The sequence below is a fragment of the Cariama cristata genome, unplaced genomic scaffold (genome assembly GCF_000690535.1).
Source record: "Cariama cristata isolate BGI_N322 unplaced genomic scaffold, ASM69053v1 scaffold36140, whole genome shotgun sequence".
Lineage (NCBI taxonomy): Eukaryota > Metazoa > Chordata > Aves > Cariamiformes > Cariamidae > Cariama > Cariama cristata.
This window is the reverse complement of record NW_009595947.1, coordinates 8781-27482: the sequence shown is the minus strand read 5'-3', so window position 1 is coordinate 27482 and position 18702 is coordinate 8781. Positions and strand designations below refer to the sequence as shown.

At 40.8% G+C, this 18702-nt stretch overlaps 1 protein-coding gene across 1 annotated transcript in view; it reads left to right on the top strand.

Moving 5' to 3' along the window:
- LOC104164629 (kalirin-like) overlaps nt 1–10025 on the top strand; it is a gene marked incomplete at its 5' end in the record, with an annotated part of 45417 nt that extends 35392 nt beyond the window's left edge. The window contains 3 exons of the mRNA XM_009704016.1: nt 2455–2624; nt 8611–8785; nt 9598–10025. Of these exons, the coding sequence (XP_009702318.1) occupies nt 2455–2624; nt 8611–8785; nt 9598–9615 (363 nt within the window). The remainder of the gene's footprint in view (nt 1–2454; nt 2625–8610; nt 8786–9597) is intronic.
- Between the last annotated feature and the right edge of the window lie 8677 nt (nt 10026–18702).

The following is an 18702-nucleotide window of genomic DNA, read 5'->3' as shown; positions in this document are numbered from 1 at the left end:
GAGTGTTTCTGTTCCAGGTGAGTGCAGTACAGTTTAAGTGTTTCAAAACTGCTTTGATTTAGAAGCGTACTCAAAATGTGATTTAGGATCTTAAATGTCCAAATCCTTTTGGCTGCTGCTGAAACATGGGTTCTGGAGACACTTTTGAAAGCAGGGTTTTCCTCTCAAGTCGCAGTGGGGGATCGGAAACTTTCTCCTCTGCCCTTTCTAACATCATAATTTCAAGAAAACAGCGGATTCCTGAAGAAGCAGCGAGTTCTCAATTTCACTTTCATTTTTGTAAAGGAAATTCCCTGAGGTTTTTTTTTGTTATCTTAGGTGGAAAAATGAAATATGATGAAGAACAGCAAGAAATTAAAAAACTACTGGCTTTCCCAGCTCAAAACAGAAGGATGATTTGTACGCATGGCCATTTTTCTCTTCTATATTTACCAAGTGTTCTATTACTTGAAGATTTGATAAGCAGAGAAAGTAATATTCCTGAACAAACTGGTCCTCACCTGTTATAGTCCAGCTGTCCCTGCTGTTTGAGTGGGTGCAGGGATCAGATCAAACCCAGGAAGATTCTGAATGTAATTCATGTATAAAGGCATGAATGCATTTTCCTTTATGGTGGTTTCCCAAAGTTCAGCATGTGGACCTCAGGCCACAAATTCAAAAGCTCTCTATTTGGTTCTTTAAATATATTTTCATTCTTTCATTTATTTCACAATCCTGACTACTTAATTATATTTGTTTCTTTTATTAATAGATGCGTTTTTATATCATGCCTTTCTCCTGAGAATGTGAAAATATGTAAACAGCCTGAGCAATAACATTCCATTTTAGGCCAGTAGTAGGGTAGGTCATTATGATTATGCTGTTGAGGAATAAGCAGAGGCGTTTACCCAAAATATTCAAAGCTGACTCTGAAAGTCTAACTGAAAAGCCTTCAAATTAAGCGTATGTTTCAAAACTTGTTTTTGTAAGTCTGTCAAGCAAGGAGTCAGTAGCCAAGGTGGGGACAGAGCACAGGGAGCTGAGCTCTCCCTTTCTGATATCATGAGCAGTGCTGGGACAGGTTCTGATTTTGATTATTTTGGTTTAGATCCGGGTGATATCCTTGAAGTCAGTAGCACACGTATAGCATAACGTTCGATGACTGGTCTTAGGTTTGGACTTTAATTGTGAGAAACCTTGCCAGCTGGTGAGGTCCCTTTCCTCCTCTCGTTTTACACAGACATGCAGAATTCTCAATCTCAGAAGAAATCCTGTAGGATGGGGATCCAGTGCACCTCATTTTGAACAGGAACATTTATACCAGCTCTTTTGCCACCCCCACACAACGTCTGTTGTCTGCTTCATCTGTACCTCTAGGTCCCTTTGAGACAAACTGCTTTGCAGCTCCCTGGAACAGCAGGCAGAAGTGCAGCCCTGCTACTGCCAGCACCACATTCTTTGACATTTCCCAGTGCACGGGGGCAACGTGGTGTTTCCCGCTCCTGTTCTCCTCTGCTACCTTGCAGAATATACCAGCAGAATGTGGGTTAATGGGGCAGGCATGGCACAGAAAATAGTCTCTCTGGTGGAGTCATTAGGATTTGCTGGCAGATTGCCAGCACAGTTGGTGCAATTTTACACTCACTTTTCAGAGCAAGCTTAAAGGGGAAACCTTAGTTCGCTTTAAGCCTTTACAGCCGACGATGGGCTTGCCTGCCACTGTCCAGATCTCTGATGAACAGCTGGCTGGAAATTCTCATCTAAGCACTTACTCGAATGATTTGTTGTTGTTGTTTTGAAATTGGTAGTCAAGATTATTTAAAATTAATGGATCTGCATGGGATTGATTGGTGATATTGCTGTCTCCTACGTTTGGACTTTCCCAGAGTTAAAAAGCAGAGTCTGAGGTGCATTTTGAGGAGAGGGGTAAGTGGCAGAAACCCAACACACGCACACACACCCCCAATCAAAAGCCACAAACCCTCCACAAAACCTTTTGCCTGGGAAGTCATAGCTGAGCAGGCACAGCTCAACTTCAGCCAGCACCATACATACATACCAAAGATTTTAGGTCTGTTCTGCAACAGGCTTCAGCTGCACGTGAAATTAATAGCAGCTGATAGCATAGAGCTCCTGAAAGGGTTAGGTTATCACAGCTGTAGGGCATTGTAATTTGTTGCTTGTGTAAAGAGTTAATCAGAATAATATAATTAGTTATTAACATATAATAAACTGAAATGCAAATTAATTTTGGGAAAAATTGCCTGTTATTGTGTTTATTGTACTTTGTTGCTTAAAATGGAATTACATCAACCAGAATCAATAAGCAATGTATCTTTTTGTTTTTAGAAACTTTAGGTCAGTTTTCATGTGAAACATGCAGCCCTAGTTAATGCTTACTGATCTGGAATTAGAGAGCAAAAGGGTTAAATCTCAATCCCTCTCTGATTTATATTTCCCTCCCCTCCTTCCCAGCTGTGGACATGGATGGAAGATCTGCAGAAGGAGCTCTTAGAGGATGTCTGTGCTGACTCTGTGGATGCGGTTCAGGAGCTTATCAAGCAGTTTCAGCAGCAACAAACAGCCACCTTGGATGCTACCCTCAATGTTATTAAAGAAGGGGAAGATCTAATCCAACAGCTCAGGTAAGCATCCACCTGGAGGACAGGTGTTGAGAAATCTGATGTATGCTGTGGTTTAGGTGTGCATAAATAGGAGACTGTAAGTTAGGATTAATTGGGAGAGTTTATTAATTCTTTGCTTATTTATGATTCTTCAAATTCTTTGAATATTTTATTGAAATTGCAAGGAGTGATTTGTGTGGACTGATTAGAGTAGTCTGTGGATCAGCATGGGTTCCTGTTTGACAGAGAGATTATTTATAGGCACAGTGAAGTGAATTGAAACAAATGTGTTTCAGGTGAATAATTTTAGTTGGTATTTATAGAAGATTGCTAAATTGTTGTGAGCTGAGGCCTTGCGATTTATGTGGTTGCTCCTGATGTAAGAGAAGTGTATTCCTCTTAATAAAATATACACGTGTCTAACAATCTTCACTCTTTCATTTTGCATGCAGCACCCTTCTATTTATCTTTGTCAATGTGGGGTTTATTCATAGTGTCAAAGAGGGTCTTATACTGCCAGTTCTACTTGCATTATGAATTAAACCATCTCATTTCACTTGATTTAAAATACATAAAGAGACTGGCTCCAAGAAGTTGGGGTTTTTTTTGCTTTCTCAGTCTGTAAGTGTAGCAGAACAAATGTTTGCAGAGTAAGCTTACACAAAACTTGTGAGATCTCTCTCGTTTGTTCTTATTTACAGTGGTTTTCTGTGATTTAACTTTTGACAGCAGTGGAGTTTTCCTGCCTTTTTCTGATGTTACTGAGCTCAAAACTAAGTCCAACACATCACTTATTCTTTAGATTTTTGTATTGCTATGGCTTGCCCTTATCTGCACGTACATAGCGTGTATGTTCTGTATACATATATAATATGCAAATCTACCAGGTCTTCTGCATTTTACCAGAGTCTGTCCCAGAGAGTTATGTCATCCTCCTCACCCTGAGCTTTCCTAATCTGATGCCTTCAGTTCTCACATAAGAAGTGCAGAAAATCATGAGCCGTGCTAGGAAATGCCTAAGGTGCTCTAGAGCAGAGTAGATAATGAGGGGCCCTGGTGGAGCTCTGCCCTTAAGAGCCTTCCTGGAAGCCCCTGAGTCTTCTACTACAGCCATGTGCTGAGCTTTCCTCTACACTTTTTCCTGTCACCCTGGATGCAGAGTCCACTGGATCAGAAAAAAAATGAGAGATTTGAAAAGGCTTCTCTGGGTTTTGATTGTCGTTCAGCCCTGGGCAGCCACACGGGAGAGGCTGTGTAAATTCCTATACAGTCTTGCTATATGTGGCTTGCCTGCATCACAGGGGGAGAGCAAGGGACCTGAGCTGTGGTATTGCTTGTGGAGATCAGAGTTGGAAAGGAAGGATCAGGAGTAGACATAACTAGGCTCCATCCTTCCGTTCATCTTTGCTGATGAGATAAGTAGGAAGGAAACACGCTGTGTTTGGTAAGTGAGCTGCCAGGAGGACGGGGTTTTAGGTAAGAGTGTGTGTATGGCCAGCCATAACAGGTCAGTCAAAGGTCTGCATGGTAATTTCCCTTTAAGCAAAGAAACTTTTTGCGAAGTTTAGGGCATTTCTATGAGATCACAAAAATGACAGTGAAATTCTGGTCTAAAGATTTTTTTTTTGTTATTCTTCCCACCTGTTGGCAAAACATCATTTCAGCATGAACACCCATGGAGAAGAGCCTGAAGTGGACCCTGTATAAGTCCATCAGGTGGAGTGTGGGGTGGTTTGTGGGGTTGCAGAAAGTGTCTGTATTGAAGGAGTCCTGATGCTATCTGTGGGATTGGCCTAAAGGCTTTTTGCCTGTACCTGAGTCGGTAGGAAGGCAGCACTTGGAATTGGAGAGTGGCCAGGGCAATATTTGGAGCTGAGAAGTCAGTGGAGTATCAGTATGAATAGCATTTGCTGGAGAAAGGCTGGTCTAGTGGCTGCAAGGTCATGCAGGGGAAGAGGTGAACTGAGAGATGGCATGTGGGACTTCAGTTTTTTTTAATGTAAACTTAGTCAATTCTTAGTTTCAGTCTTTGAAAAGTAAGAGTTGCCTCAGGTTTGAGACTTTTTGGAATTGGGTTGTGCCTGAACATTTGTGAAATGCCAGGAAAGGTTTTGTGGCAGCTGTATTTAACAAAGAAATGTTGGTTTGGAGGCCTGGCTTGTATTCTGGGCAGCCAGCAAGGTGGAACAGGGTGAACACATTTGTGTAAAGTGATCCCCTGCTTCTGGTAAAGTTAACTGTTCCCTCTGTATTTGGTTTTATCTGAAGGACAGAAGCCCTGAGCACACGCAAAGATTTGCAGAGCTGAGCTGCCAAGACGGTCTCTGATTCAAGTGTTGGTTTTGAGTACTCTGACTAACTGCAAAGCCTGTAATGCGATCCTGGACTCTTTCAAAAAGTGAAGCAGAACTGTGTAAGAAAAACATGAAACCACCTCTGTTTATGCCCACTCTAAAGGCTTTTTGGCTGCAGGCAAAAGTAAAGAACACACAGATAAAGGAAAGGAGGAAAAATGAGAATTGCTGCAATATTTCCTTAACACAGCATTGCGTTTCACGGTGTGGATCACCTTTTACCTGCCATGCAGAATAGCTGAAGATTGCAAATGCCACAACAATGAAGAGAATGAAATACACTGTTCTTATCTAGCATGTCATAGCGCACGTTAAAACCAATAAAATTAATGGGGCTTTGAAAAATTTTACATTTCTTGTCCTTATCTCTGAGAGAACAGATTGGTTTAGAGAAGATCATTTGTGTAATAGCTCTCTGTCTCCTCCAGATAGCTTAGGAAAAGCTCAGGTGCCTGAACTCGTGAAATACAATGTCTGGGACTGCTCTTCACAGAGTTCTTCAGGGCCTTCAGTGACTCTGCATCAGGAGACGATACCTATCAGGAATAAAAGAGGCCTGGCTAGCAACACTGTACATGTCATGGCTGGCATTGGAAACACCTTTTCTACTCTTCCTTGTCAGTGTTTTACTGAGGTGGTCATCATTCTCAGCAGTCAACACGAAGCAAATCTTTTGAACTGCATTTCTAGGAGTGCTGCTGGGGACAGTATATCTGTGAAAGGCAAAACAATGACTTGCTCCAGTGAGATTTGAAAGAACAGGAATGTTAGGGGCAAAAAAAAGACAGTGAAGAGTTACATATCTTGCCTTCTTTAGAGTAGTTCAGCATATGAGCTTTTGATAATGGGTATGTTTCACTAAGCTATCTCCCAGTTAAAGCACTGAAAGTGGTTTCAGTGGCACAGTGTTCATTCTGAACAAACTCAACAGCAATGCACTAAGCCCAATTTTATGTTCCTCGAAGTTGATTTTATATTTTTTTCCAATAATTTCCCTGCATTTTATAACTCTAATTCATAACCTGTCAGAGACTATTGAGGATCTTTTCTGAATTCTTTCCCAGAATTTCTTATTATCAGACAGAGCAAGACATCTTGTGGCAGAAACATCCAATCTCAGAAATTTGTTTTTCTGGAAGGAGATCTTTCTCAAACCAGACTATGTAGGGATTGTCAAGACCTTATCTGAGGAGACTGTGAATAAATACTGGATTATTACACTTAAAGTTTTGTATTGCATCAGCCACTGAAATGCAAGTGTGGCTTGATTTGAAGAGTGAAATGTTTAATGAAAAAGAATTTCTAAATCCAAATGTGTCTTTAGATCCCGTGAGAGATTACTCAACACCAATCTTGAATAATTCATTGAGTCATTTAGATAATATATGAATAATAATAATCCTGCATTTGAATGAAGACATATTTCATGTCCTTTCATAGAAGGCAGGTGCTGACTGAAGGGAAAAGAATTTGATTGAATGTGGCCTCAGATTAAGCTGTAGTTTCAAAATCTCACCTTGTTATCTTATCCTTCCTCTGTACAACTCTAATGTGGAGGCAGAGAGAGACCTTGTGGTCACCAAGAAGGTGAAAACACAAGACTGACGGAGTCGGGCAGAAACCATATCACCTGGAGAGAGTAATATTGGACTCCCTTATAAGCAAGGGAAGTTGGTAGTACTTGCTTCAGAATAATTAGGGAACATCTGAAGTTCGGTGTATCAAACAAAGTATTTGAGGAAAAAGAAGTAAAATGCATCTGAAGAGCAATCTACTATGCAGTTAATAGTATTCTGTATTTTTAATGTTATTCTTAGGCTTCAGGTGTTCAGGCAAACACTTGTTCTGTTCCTTCAAGACACATAATGAAAACAGAATAACGTGTTTAGTTGCCTTAGGACCTCAAATGTGTGTTCTGAACTTACCTAAAATGACTCTGTGTGTCAGTGCCTCGTTACAATTTAAGGCATCTGCAAATGGTTATACTTTTTTTTTCTCAATTATAGTCACTGAGAGTGTTCAATTAACATTTAAGTTGACTAAATGTTGTTTTAATCTGACCCTACATGATGACTATTTGCTAAGAGCAAAGCACAAGCATTTCAGTCAAGTTCTGTAGAAAACTATGAATGGTTTGCTAGATGTTTTTGGAGGGAAAATTCAACCCAGAAAAGGGAAATAAAAACCTCAAAATTGGGAACATACTAGTACTCTGCCACAGTGGGGAGACTCCACAGGCACCTCTACTCAGCAGCCCAGGTTAGCTGGCCAGAAGAATGGCTCCCAGCCACATTTGGTCCCTGTGGGACAATGCAGTGACCTGGCTGCATTACCTGACATTTCGGTTGTCTTCCAATATTGTCAGCCAGTTCACTGCACACATGGGAGTGTATTGATACACCAATAGTCCAGTATGTGCTGTTGGATTTGTAATTGTCCCTTCCACCTTCTCCAAGGCAGAACTGGAGATTGATAGGAAATATTGATGGTGAGACCCGCTGGCTTACCCACTTCATCCTGTTATGCTACCTGTCCACAAGTCTTTCCAACGGTGTATTTGATAGAGTTTTCAGTTGGCTTCCTTAAGTATGCCAAATAATGCATTGCTATCACACGCCTTTGAGCAGGACGGATAGAGAAAAGCATTGCATCTAAATCTTTTTTTAGCTGAAGTATCAAAGCCAAGATTAAATTATGGCTTCAGAGTTTCTTTTCTGGTTCTTGTTAAAGTTGGGGGACCTTTTGTGGCACGTTCGAGGATAAATTTCAGCTCTTTATGTCTGTAAAGGCTCTTTATCCATAAAACACTCACTGAAAAAAAATTTACTGAAGGTGTAACAAACCCTAGGTAGGCCTGTTAATATATGTGAGAGCACAAATAGAAAAGAAATTGTCAGGACTGTCCTATGTCCATGCTAAGACTTCTTTCAGGTACAGCAAACTTCCCTGTGGTCCTAGCCCACCAGTTAAAGGGTTTGTTCCCTGCTGCTGCCTGCATATGGAAGGTGTAGATGGAGCAGTATCTGACCTGTCACAGGCATGTCTCATTTCACTTACCCTAGGGAAAAGACAAGTCAGAGTCTGTCTTGCAGTGTTTGAAAGGTGTTTTCCTTCAGTGGAATTTTTTGCACTGTATTCTGCATCTATTGCTCTACTACGTAATCCGGAGGAAATCAAGGCATCCCTACCCCTTGGTCTAAAATACTGGTCATTCTGATTCAATTAGTCAGTGAGTAATAAAGCAAATGCACAAAATTAACTTGTAAAGGTCCAGGTGGCTAAACAGCATCTCTGCGCTTGGTGTGAGTGTAGGCTGGAGCAGGTCAATGTAGGATTATCGGGGATTGCCAGCCAGTCTCCTCAAGAGAGCCATTGAGGCTGATGTGTCATTCTCCTCCCCTGCCCCTCCCAAGTGTGTAAGGTTGCAGTGTCACAACACAAAAAAAGGATGATTCCCCTTGTTCAAACTTTGTGCTGAGCTCAGGAGCTGCAGGATTTCAGTGAGTAGAAGAGATGACTGTTGCATACCCCTTCCCTCAGCCCTTTGTGCTTGGGTTTGCTTCTCAGCAGCACGCAGAATCACAAGTGTGTAGTTCTTCCTCTTTTGCCTGTCTTAAAGCTCAGCTTTAACCATGCTCTCTACCTTGCTACAGGGATTCTGCTGTTTCCAACAATAAGACTCCACACAATAGCTCCATCAGCCACATTGAATCTGTCCTTCAGCAGCTTGACGAGGCCCAGGTACAGATGGAAGAGCTCTTCCATGAAAGGAAGATTAAGCTAGACATTTTCCTTCAGCTCCGGATTTTTGAGCAGTACACCATTGAGGTAAGACCTGGATGCATGACCTGAGAAAGGTAGAGCTGTGGGAGAGGGAACATATGTAAACATACTTTCTTAGGATACACCTGGAGCTGCTTGATTGTGCTCAGCTGTCCAGTGAGGAGGAGAGTTACAACCAGGTTTTAAATTCATCGTGTCGAAGCTAAAAATACGATTTATGATATACTGCTAGAATGCACTGAAATAGATTCGTGTCTGCTTAACTGACTATGCTGAGAATCTGCCTGCTTTGCAGAGAAGCTTTATAAGATACCTCTGTTATAACTCTTAATTGACAGTAGTTGCTCAGGGATTTGAGAGTTCTGTATCACTTGTTAGTGACGTTTGTCTCTTCAGATACAAGCATAGTTTCATACAAGCAGATACATGCTTGACTTTAAACCACTGAGTGAAAAAAACATGTTATGCGGGAAAGCAAAGGGTATTTAAAAGATGACCTTTTTTAAAAATGCATTTATTTAAAAAGGAAAGTAAAAAAAATAGGGGGATAAATTAAATTATATTTTTAAATACTCGTGCAAAAAAGGTCTTTCAGTTCTGTTTTGAACTTCTGTTTTGAAATCAAAAGTACTGGACGGAAAACTCATCAAAACATTAACTGAGGTATTCTTGGACAGAGAAACCTTAAAGAGACCCCAGCCACTCTCATTAATTACTTGCTGTAATTCTGATAGGACATGATGCAAATAGAACAACATGTCAATTAACTTGTGCACAAAATCCATGAAAGCCATGTGTGAGCTTATGTCTCTTCTGGGGTGTATTCTTCCTACTGTATCCCACTGGTCCTTCTCCAGTTCTTGGAGCACCTTTAAGTGCCTTATGATGATACATTCCTGAAGGCATTGTTTGTAAGTCTGTAAGTAATCTCAAGGCGGGTACTGATAATTAATGGGAGCCTTAGAATGCTGTGTTATACTTTGTGTTTATTTTAAGACATGGCATGATGAATTATAGTGGAATAAAAGGCTGAAAACAGAGGGGTTTAGGTGTCTTGATCTATAATTGGATGCCAGAGATAGAAATCAGTGAGGAATATCTGAGCTTTCCTGTGTGTAACTGCATAGTTAGGTATTGTACTGAAGACTGTTCTACAGTGCTTGTTATTTATGTAAATTAGAATAGTTTCATTTTACTTACCAGTTATGTACAACCTCCTTGATATTGAGAGACAGTGTTCTTTGTGAGTATGTAAGCAGAAGTATAAATGTATGTATTTCGTATCAGATAACATACTTTGCCTTAAGAGTGCTACATTCAAAATTCAGGAGCTTGCAGTAATTGTAGTATTTCCTATATTTAAATAGAAGACATTTTCATGCAGTGGTGTGGCAATTGTTGAATAATTGAGACTTTTACTCTAAAGATATAAATGGGGTGTGAATGCATATACTTTTACATACCTATAAATGGCACCTGTCTTTTCAAAAATGAAGCAAAAAAAACCCCAAAACCAAACCAGTATGTGTTTCTGGAACACCCGAATGTGTCTGTAGGCAGTATATGGTGAACCCATGTGAGTCATTCGTTAAGATCTCAGCCTATTTGACTGGAAGTTCTAGGTCTGAACCTAGAATTATGCTGATTTAAGTAAATATCCAAACCCAAAAGAAAACAAAACAAACAAATCACTGTTTTCAAATTCTTTTTCTTTGTACGTAATCTTTCAATCAAAGATCTCAAAGGCCGTTACCACCATGGATTGCTTTACCGATGGGGCAACCGAGGCATCAGGAGGTGATGTGACTTACCCTAGTCACCTCCATGTGTAGTGCCAGAGATGGGAATACTATGTGGATCCCTCTGTTTTGTTTCTGCATAAATCCTACCTCTGTGTATTCACAGACACACTTGGAGTGTAAGATATTTAAAATTGCAAATGTGCTTCAGAGTCTTCTCAAATCAGATTAGCTAGAAAGGATTTTAAAAATCACCACTTAGTTGTCACTGTAGATTTGCTATTTTTTATCATAAGAACATCTGAATTCCCTCTGCAAGATTAATATTACAAGGAAATCTGAGAACATGTTTTATAGGGAGTCTATAGGCAGATGATTTTATTTAGAAAACTCCCTCTTTCTGAAAAATATTTTTTGTTTTAGAATTACTCTGACTTTTATTTATAACTCAACATACAATAAAAAATATATCCGGGTCAGTATCTTAAATTTTATAAGTACATTTAGTGCTTAAACAAGAAAAAGTGTTTGATGGTTAATAAAAAGAAAGGCAATTTGAAATAAAATACTAAATGACAAATGTATGCACTGCATTTCAAACAACAGCTGAATTGGCTCAAATTGACACAATAATGATCCTTAGAAAGTAGATTGCAGTCAGTTGCCTCAGTCATATAATAAAGATTCCAAGTCAGTAGGAAACTGTTATAAAAATTAACAAAACTATCTCATGCCATTGTTGAGAAGCAAAATGATTTTTTCATCACTATAATTAAAAAGCATGTAGTATTTCTGATGGTTGACTATTCCAAGCTTTTAAGGGAAAAAGATGACAAGATTTAAAACAGGAAATTAAGTATTTTTTTCTTCTAAAGACAAGTAGCTTGAGCTATGACTGGAAATGTATTTAGATTTTAATTTTCCATAATAGCCTAGATCCTGCATAGATTAAGAATAGCGAAATAATGTATACCAGTATGATTGTCAAATGAATTTCTCCTTTTCTAGCCTAGATAAGCCCCCTTCCATCTGTCCAAAGAGCAGTGCCATATTGAACACATCCCTAATGAAACCCCTCTACCTGCTGCAGCCGTGTTAACCCCTCTCCTTCTTGCACTCACACAAACCATGTGCAAAAAGTGGGCCCTCCTCCTCCTAAACTTGAACACCTTTCTCTTCTTTGCTGCTTCTGTCTTGTCAAGCATTGAATTTCCCATTTTTGCCCCTCAGGTCTCTGTGCTCACCCTTGGTTCTTGGGTTCTTGTGCTCCAGGGAATCCCTTAGGATGAGGACCCTTCCCTGGGAACTAGTGAGAGGGAAAACTTGCATCTCTCTGGTGGAAGCCAGAGGGATGCAGCTGTGGGAGCCTTTCTGCTTCCAACAGCTTTAGGGAAGGCTGCACGTTACAGCTCAGTCTCAGAGAATAGTTACATCTTATGTTGTCTCTTTCCATCCAGTTTGGGTACCAAAAATTTTTTATTCTGTTCATTTTCCCTACTACCCTCTCTCTCTCCTTTCTAACTAATAATGCAAACTGAAAGTATTAGGAATTTTTCACACTCACAAACGGCAATTGAGTGATTGGCCTTTAGTTTTATTTAGAAAGTGTCTGACTGTCATTTGTTCTTTGGAAACTTTCCTGCTTTTATTGTTTTCCCCAGATATTGAAATCCATGCCGTAGATCACATAACCCTTCCTAAACTTGCATTGTACCCATCTGCTTTGTAGCCCTCCTGGTTTTTGAGCTTTTCTATAATGTTCTCCTCTTGACAGAGGTTTGGAGTCCAGACAAACTTCAGAATTAATGATTACTGCACAAGCAATCCTTACTTCCATCTATTTAGGCATCATTGGACCTTTTCTTGTACTTCAGTGAAATCTGCCAACTATTGTTGCATTTTGTCTTCAGGAAAAGTATTTTAAGTAAAGAGAAGCCACCTGCCTATTTCTTGGCAGGGCAGACCAGCTGCATTCATTTAGGGCTTCTAAGGACTTCTAAGCTGCACAAACAGCTTTTGTCTTGTACTTGAGACAAGGCAGGTTTGGCAGATACGAACCCACAGGCACATAGCATATGCTGCCTGTTCTTACTTGCCTTAATCTCATTGTATTGACTGATATTTACACTCTGGGTTCTTGGGATAAATTATGAAATCCAAACTATGACAACACCTGGAAACAGACATAACAGAAACATGAGAAAGCCTAGCTATCCCTGTGGGAGGCTCTTCTGCCTAAGGTTTTAAAACCATGAAATGACAACCCATTCTTTATTTAAGGAAACGTGTCTAACTTTGATGCCTGATATGTTTTATTCCTTTACCAAGTTATTGCGCATTTCCAGAAAAGATGGGATCATTAAGATTATATGGTTGGTCTTTCTGTATGATACAGACACCACTTGAGCTCGTGCAGCCAACCAAGTAACTCAGCAGATTTCATGCAATGTGAATGTGGTAGCTGATCCACTACAAGGAAATAGGGTGTAAGACTCAAGGGACGATAGCTGGCAGACATTAGCACCAGGGCTGACACCACTCTGAGCACATTATACATACAAAGCACAGTCTTATTCCAGAGTTGTACACTCAGTAAAATCTATCAAGTATACTTTATCCCTTGCTTCAGAAATAGTAATTTAAAGGCTTATTAACTGTTATTTGAATGGTTGCTAATATACAGTAAAAGACTGGGTAAATGCATAAGAAACAAATGGTAAAATGCACTGAGTTGCAACGCCTAACAAAATTACTGCCATCCAGAGTCTTTCTGCCTATTTTTGCTTTATATCTTTTGTAGAGAGATGATCATATTCACCTATAGGCCTCTGTGAAACTTTGTGAATGAGAACAGGAATGCTCTCGGTCAATACCTATCTGGCAACAGTTGGTTACCTCCAAAGAATCTTCCCTCTCCCTTTCCCAGAGCTGCCCAACTCCTTCCCTTGTGCGTGTTGTTTTGTTTCCTGCAATGCATATGGATCTGTGCAACAGAACCTATGCACTGTACTCTTAGAGCAATGTGTTCCTAGGCCAAGACATAGTCCTGGAAGAGATTATGGGGCTTCCTAGTGTACAATATAAATTTGATCTTGTGTGCTGTTTGTTATCTTTTGAAAAGCCCCATGATCACTAAAGTCTTCACCTGCTGGTTATCTAATTTTCTACCATTCAGTCTCTTTGGCTCAATTTCACCTGCTAATTAATTTTTTCAGCCTTGATTTCACTTGCTGGCTCTTCTGGCTGTTTGCATCTGTCACTGAGCATGAGTTTAGAAGGGAACAGGAGCCAGCTTTCACAGTAGTTTACTTCACTGTTGTTTGCAACTCACTTGAGTTTCCTGTTCCAGGTTTATAACATCAGCAGAATCTTTCAAGTGAATAAGCTACCTGCAAGAAGGTACAAGGTGTTTTATAGCCTCTCACTGACTTTTAGCTGACACTCAGATGTTAGCTTCTGTAGTAGAAATAAGAGTTACAGAGATCTTGAGATACATTTGAGAAAAGGGAATGGTGAGGAAAATTTCAGCCTCTTCTCTTCATAAGCTGGAATTCTATAATGTCTCATGCTTAGTGAGGTTTTATTTTTTCAAGCTACACTTTTCATTTTAAGGAGAGGCAAGTGCTAAGCTGTCCCGAGCACCCTGTCTTTTGGAGCTGAATTCCATTGGTTTTCTTGATATTTTTGGGATTCAGAAACCAAAAGCACTGGAGCAGAATCATCACTGTGACAGCCTTTTCACACTTCAGTGGCCCAGGTCCCCACTAAGCCAGTGTGACTTCTCTGTCTGTTGTCAAAAAAATGGGTGACAGTATTGACATACTGCACAGCGTCAGCCCAAACCAAGGCCTGAGAAGGAAGAACAGCAAACTTTCTGCTTCCATGATCTGTAGAAGTGACAAGTTTCATTCACCCTTTCCTACCTACATCTCCTCTACCATATACCTTCAGTATTAGTCTGCTTTGTAGATCTACTTATACTGTCATATCCAGTCCACTGCTCTTCCAGCCTTCTCTGAACACTGAAGCAGAGCCAAGTGCTGTTGCCCCTAGCATCCCTGGTGCCCAGTCTGTAGTATGTGCCTTAGAGATCTGGTTTCCCCTACTCCATTATAACCCTTTTCTTTCTGCATTTGCAGACACTCCCTCAGCATCCAGGAGTCAGAATTACTTTTTTTTGATCCCTTCCTGGGTCATATCTGACCTCTCATCCATCCTTGCTCTCTGTACAGCCCAGTTTTATGGCTGCCACCTTTTTTTCTCTTGAAATGAGGCAGATGATACTTCCTTTTCTTGATTCTGAGCTCTGTACAGATCTATCCTGTGCCTGTGTGACTATTCTTCCTGTCCTGCTTCATCCCCATGCTCTACCCACTCTTCTTGCCTTTGCTCCTCCTCCTACTTGCACCATTTCTCTTGCAACCTGCCTCCTACATTTGCTTGTTCTTCCCAAGTGTCCTTATTATTTTCTAGATCCCTCTCGCAAGCCCACTCTCTTTGTGTTGGTAGCTTCTGCTCCCCGGATAGAACTTTCTTTCCCTCCTCCTCATATGCCCTTCCTCAGCCCATACTTCAAAATATCAGCTCCTATGTGATTCATTCACCATATAACATTTATTTTCTTTTGCTTGATTCCTCGTTTCCCCTCTCCACCTCCTTCAACTGGCAAGCAAAATTTTCTGGTTGGCATTAAACAAGACAACTTTAGGTGTCAAACACTGAATTAAAGCCAAGTAAGCAGCATTCAAGGCTCAACCTCACCATTTTGTAGAAAATCTCAGCAGCAGTGTTAAAAAAAAAAAAAAGATACTTAGGATTTAGATATGAAATTATTGCAGATGTACAATTGCCTGCATGGCAGCTGCTGCAGCTTGGGCAGGCTCTTTGGTCTAATTCACAAGCAGGCTGCAATCTAGACATGAGATGACTGGACTGCAACAGTTGTTATTACTGCTATTACTTTGCATCTGTGTACCTCTTCTCTATACCTATCCTTTTTCTCCAGGATTGAAGATGAACATGTCTCTCTCCCTTCTATCATGTTATCTGCTGATGTTGCAATATGATAAATCCAGGAAGCAGCAAATGCAGCAGTATTGCAGCAAAGGGAATTTGGGTATATTAACTTGCTGCTTTAGGAGGATTCCTGCCTAAAGATTATGTGGTCTAGACTGTGGTCACTCTGTCTGCATGAAAAACAGATCTGGCTGTCATAATCTGTATATCTATTATAGCCTTGTGATAGTAGCATGGAGCTCAGCACCAAACCAGTATTTTCTCATGTGCTGAAGTTAACTCTTGCGCTGCCTCCTCTGCTCTGATAAGGATATCTCAGGTATCTCATTTAATACTAGATTGGGTTCACTACCAGCATTAGTTCCCCTTCTGTTATGGCAACAGAAACATCTGTTTCAGGTGAAGAATGAGGAAATGTGCTTTCTAGGCTCATTGTCAATCAATCGCTTTGTTGTGTCTTTCTCTCTCATTGGTGCTCTGGGGTCACTTGACCTTGCTTTAGTAGCAGGGAGCTGTTTCTTGGCCACCAGCCTTATATGACCTGCAAGGAAGGAGCATGGCTCCTTCCAAGGAGTCAGACGGAGTGTGGCTGACAGTAAGGCATGTGTGCAGCTTTCCTTGGAACAGTGTGGGCACCTGGGGATAAGTCTGCTTGCTGTTGCTACTGCAGACCTGTGCACTGCCAGTGTTGCTGCTCTCATCACCCTTCTGCTTTGGTACAATTTCTTCGTTGTGCTGCAGCAGAACAGAGCAGAGCTCAGGGCTTCTCTTGCGGCAGGGCTTCTCTTCTCTCAGGGCGTGTGAGGGATGCTAAGGTCTATTTAGAATCACAAACACTGGGAAGTAAAGTGAATAAACATAAGAAGTGCTGTCAGTTCTGCCCACCAAAAATCTAGCAGATGAACAGAGTGAACTCTAATCAGCCATTCTTCTGGGTCAAAGGGAATTAAACAAGTTCATAGCCAAGTGAGCCTCATTTATGAGACAATTCCTGACACAGACCCAGTACAATTGGCTGTTACCACAGCTTGGGAGATAGGACACTTTTGTCTGATGCAGTCCAAGTTTTGCCATAGATGTAAATGCTTGATCAATTTGTGAAAGCATCCAAAGTCCTTTTGGGGCTTGAAAAATATACATCTTTAGTTAACAGAGCTGCCTAATTACAGCTTCTTCCTGAAGAAAAATAAATAATTTTCCCTATACCTAAGTCAAACCAATTAGGGACCAAATTCAGACTCTAGGATCATTTGCAAAGGGTCCAGTTTGAAGTACAGAAAATTCTGGGATTTTGAGGCATTGGCTGTACAGACAGAAAGGAAATGTCTTAATGAGATGCGCAAAGCAGCATGGTCTCTGGGATAGGGCACCAGATTGGGATTCAGGAAACCTGGGTTGTTATCAAAGCTGTGCTATTGCTTCTTTGCCTTTGTGTGCTTTAGATTCCCTTCTAGCCATCTGTTTGTCTCAGTTACTCAGAGCAATGTACTCAACCTTCCTGTACACACTTAGCCTGAGAAATTTGGTGATGTTCTACCTCTCACTGTGCCCGACTCTCTTTCTCTAACCCAGCACGTGGGATGATTGTCACTCCTTTCATCAACTCCCACTCGGAGACAACTTCCCTCCTTCCTTCCTTCTTCCCTCCGTTGGTGGCTGTGCTCCTGTCTCTGGCAGAGCTGGCACTGGGATAACGAGCCCCCCTGGACCTGTCTGGCTGTCCAGAGCCACTCAGGTGCAGTCTTAGCCCCTGTTGCCGGTCCTGGCAATGTGATGTGGAGCACCATGGGCTGGCCTTGCATCCCATGTTATCAGCTCATGTCCTGGCTGCCTGTACTGTCCTTTCTTCTTTAATTGGAACCACTGATTTGAACTGAGTGTGGATAACAGAGCATAAACCCTTCAGTGCCTTGCAATGACTAGTAGGACAGGTAGATATTTAGGTGCAGCTCCTCCTTTGTGGGGAGCCTGGTGAAATGTGGTTGCCAACATAAGCGTGAGGAGCACTGGTTGCCTGGGAGGCAATCCTTCTCTTGAGTGTTTGTAGATGCCTCTCTGCTACAGACCTGTCTTGGACACTCAGGCCTAAGGGGCAAAAAGCAATACAGTCAGGAACAGCCATTTCCCCATGCTCGAGTGGAAATTACTGTACATTTAACGACAAAAGCAATGCTGATCAGTGTCCCTTCCACAGCCAAGTGAAAAGTTAGTAAAAGCAGTACCACAGCAGACAGGTTTACCCAGGTAGTTTTGTAGAAGTGCTGAATCTCAGCATACTGGTGGAAACATTTGTTGATTTCTTCATACGTCCATCGTCGACTCCCCTGACAGTTCAACCCTCCAGAATATTTGCATTTTCATGTCCTGGTGTTGATGTCCATAGATGTAACAGGATGGAGAGATTTTGTTTTGATCAGAATCCCCCAATAGCATCACAGCTGTCAGAGCAAACTAATGTAACACATTCTTCAATTGTTTTAATCTTTTCTATTACTGTCACTGATAAATGCTTTTAGACATCTTCCTGAGTGAACATGCATAAGAATGTTAACAGGAAATTGGGAAGTAATTCGTGAATCCTTGCAAAATTTTGAATAATTATGTTTTAGCAGCCTGACAATCAATGCAATGAATTCAAACAGACAATATTTTTAATAGCTCATTAAAAAAAAGAAATTCTGATTCACATATTTCACATCCATTAGAAAGAGCAGAAAGGGCTTTGCACTGAACTTTAAGTGTTATTGTCATGACTGTAGGAACCTGTGGTTATTCTAAATTCATTTGTGTGCCTACTGTAAGTTAATTTCATTGTTTGTAGTTTGAAACAAGGTCAAGACCACCTCAATTCTGATTACTGTTAGCTATTGATCTGTCTCTAAATGTAAATGTATCTAGTAAAAACCCTTCTCCAGCATCTGCTTTGACCATTTCTCCATAACTGTTAAATCTGCCATTAAGTATCCACAGTCCAGGAACTCCAACTATGATATGTGAATGAATCAGAGGCTGCTAGAATCAGGAATGAGGCCAAAGAGACTGTAGAGATAGCTATTATTTAAAGGTAATTGAGTGGAATGGGCAATGGAACAAGTTGAAGAAAAATAGAAGCCCCTCAGGATATCTGTGGTCTGCCTTTCACTCTGCAGCTGAGGTCCCAGGTTCTTGGTTGAGTAAATCTGCTTTTCTCAAAAAGGAGCCTAAAAA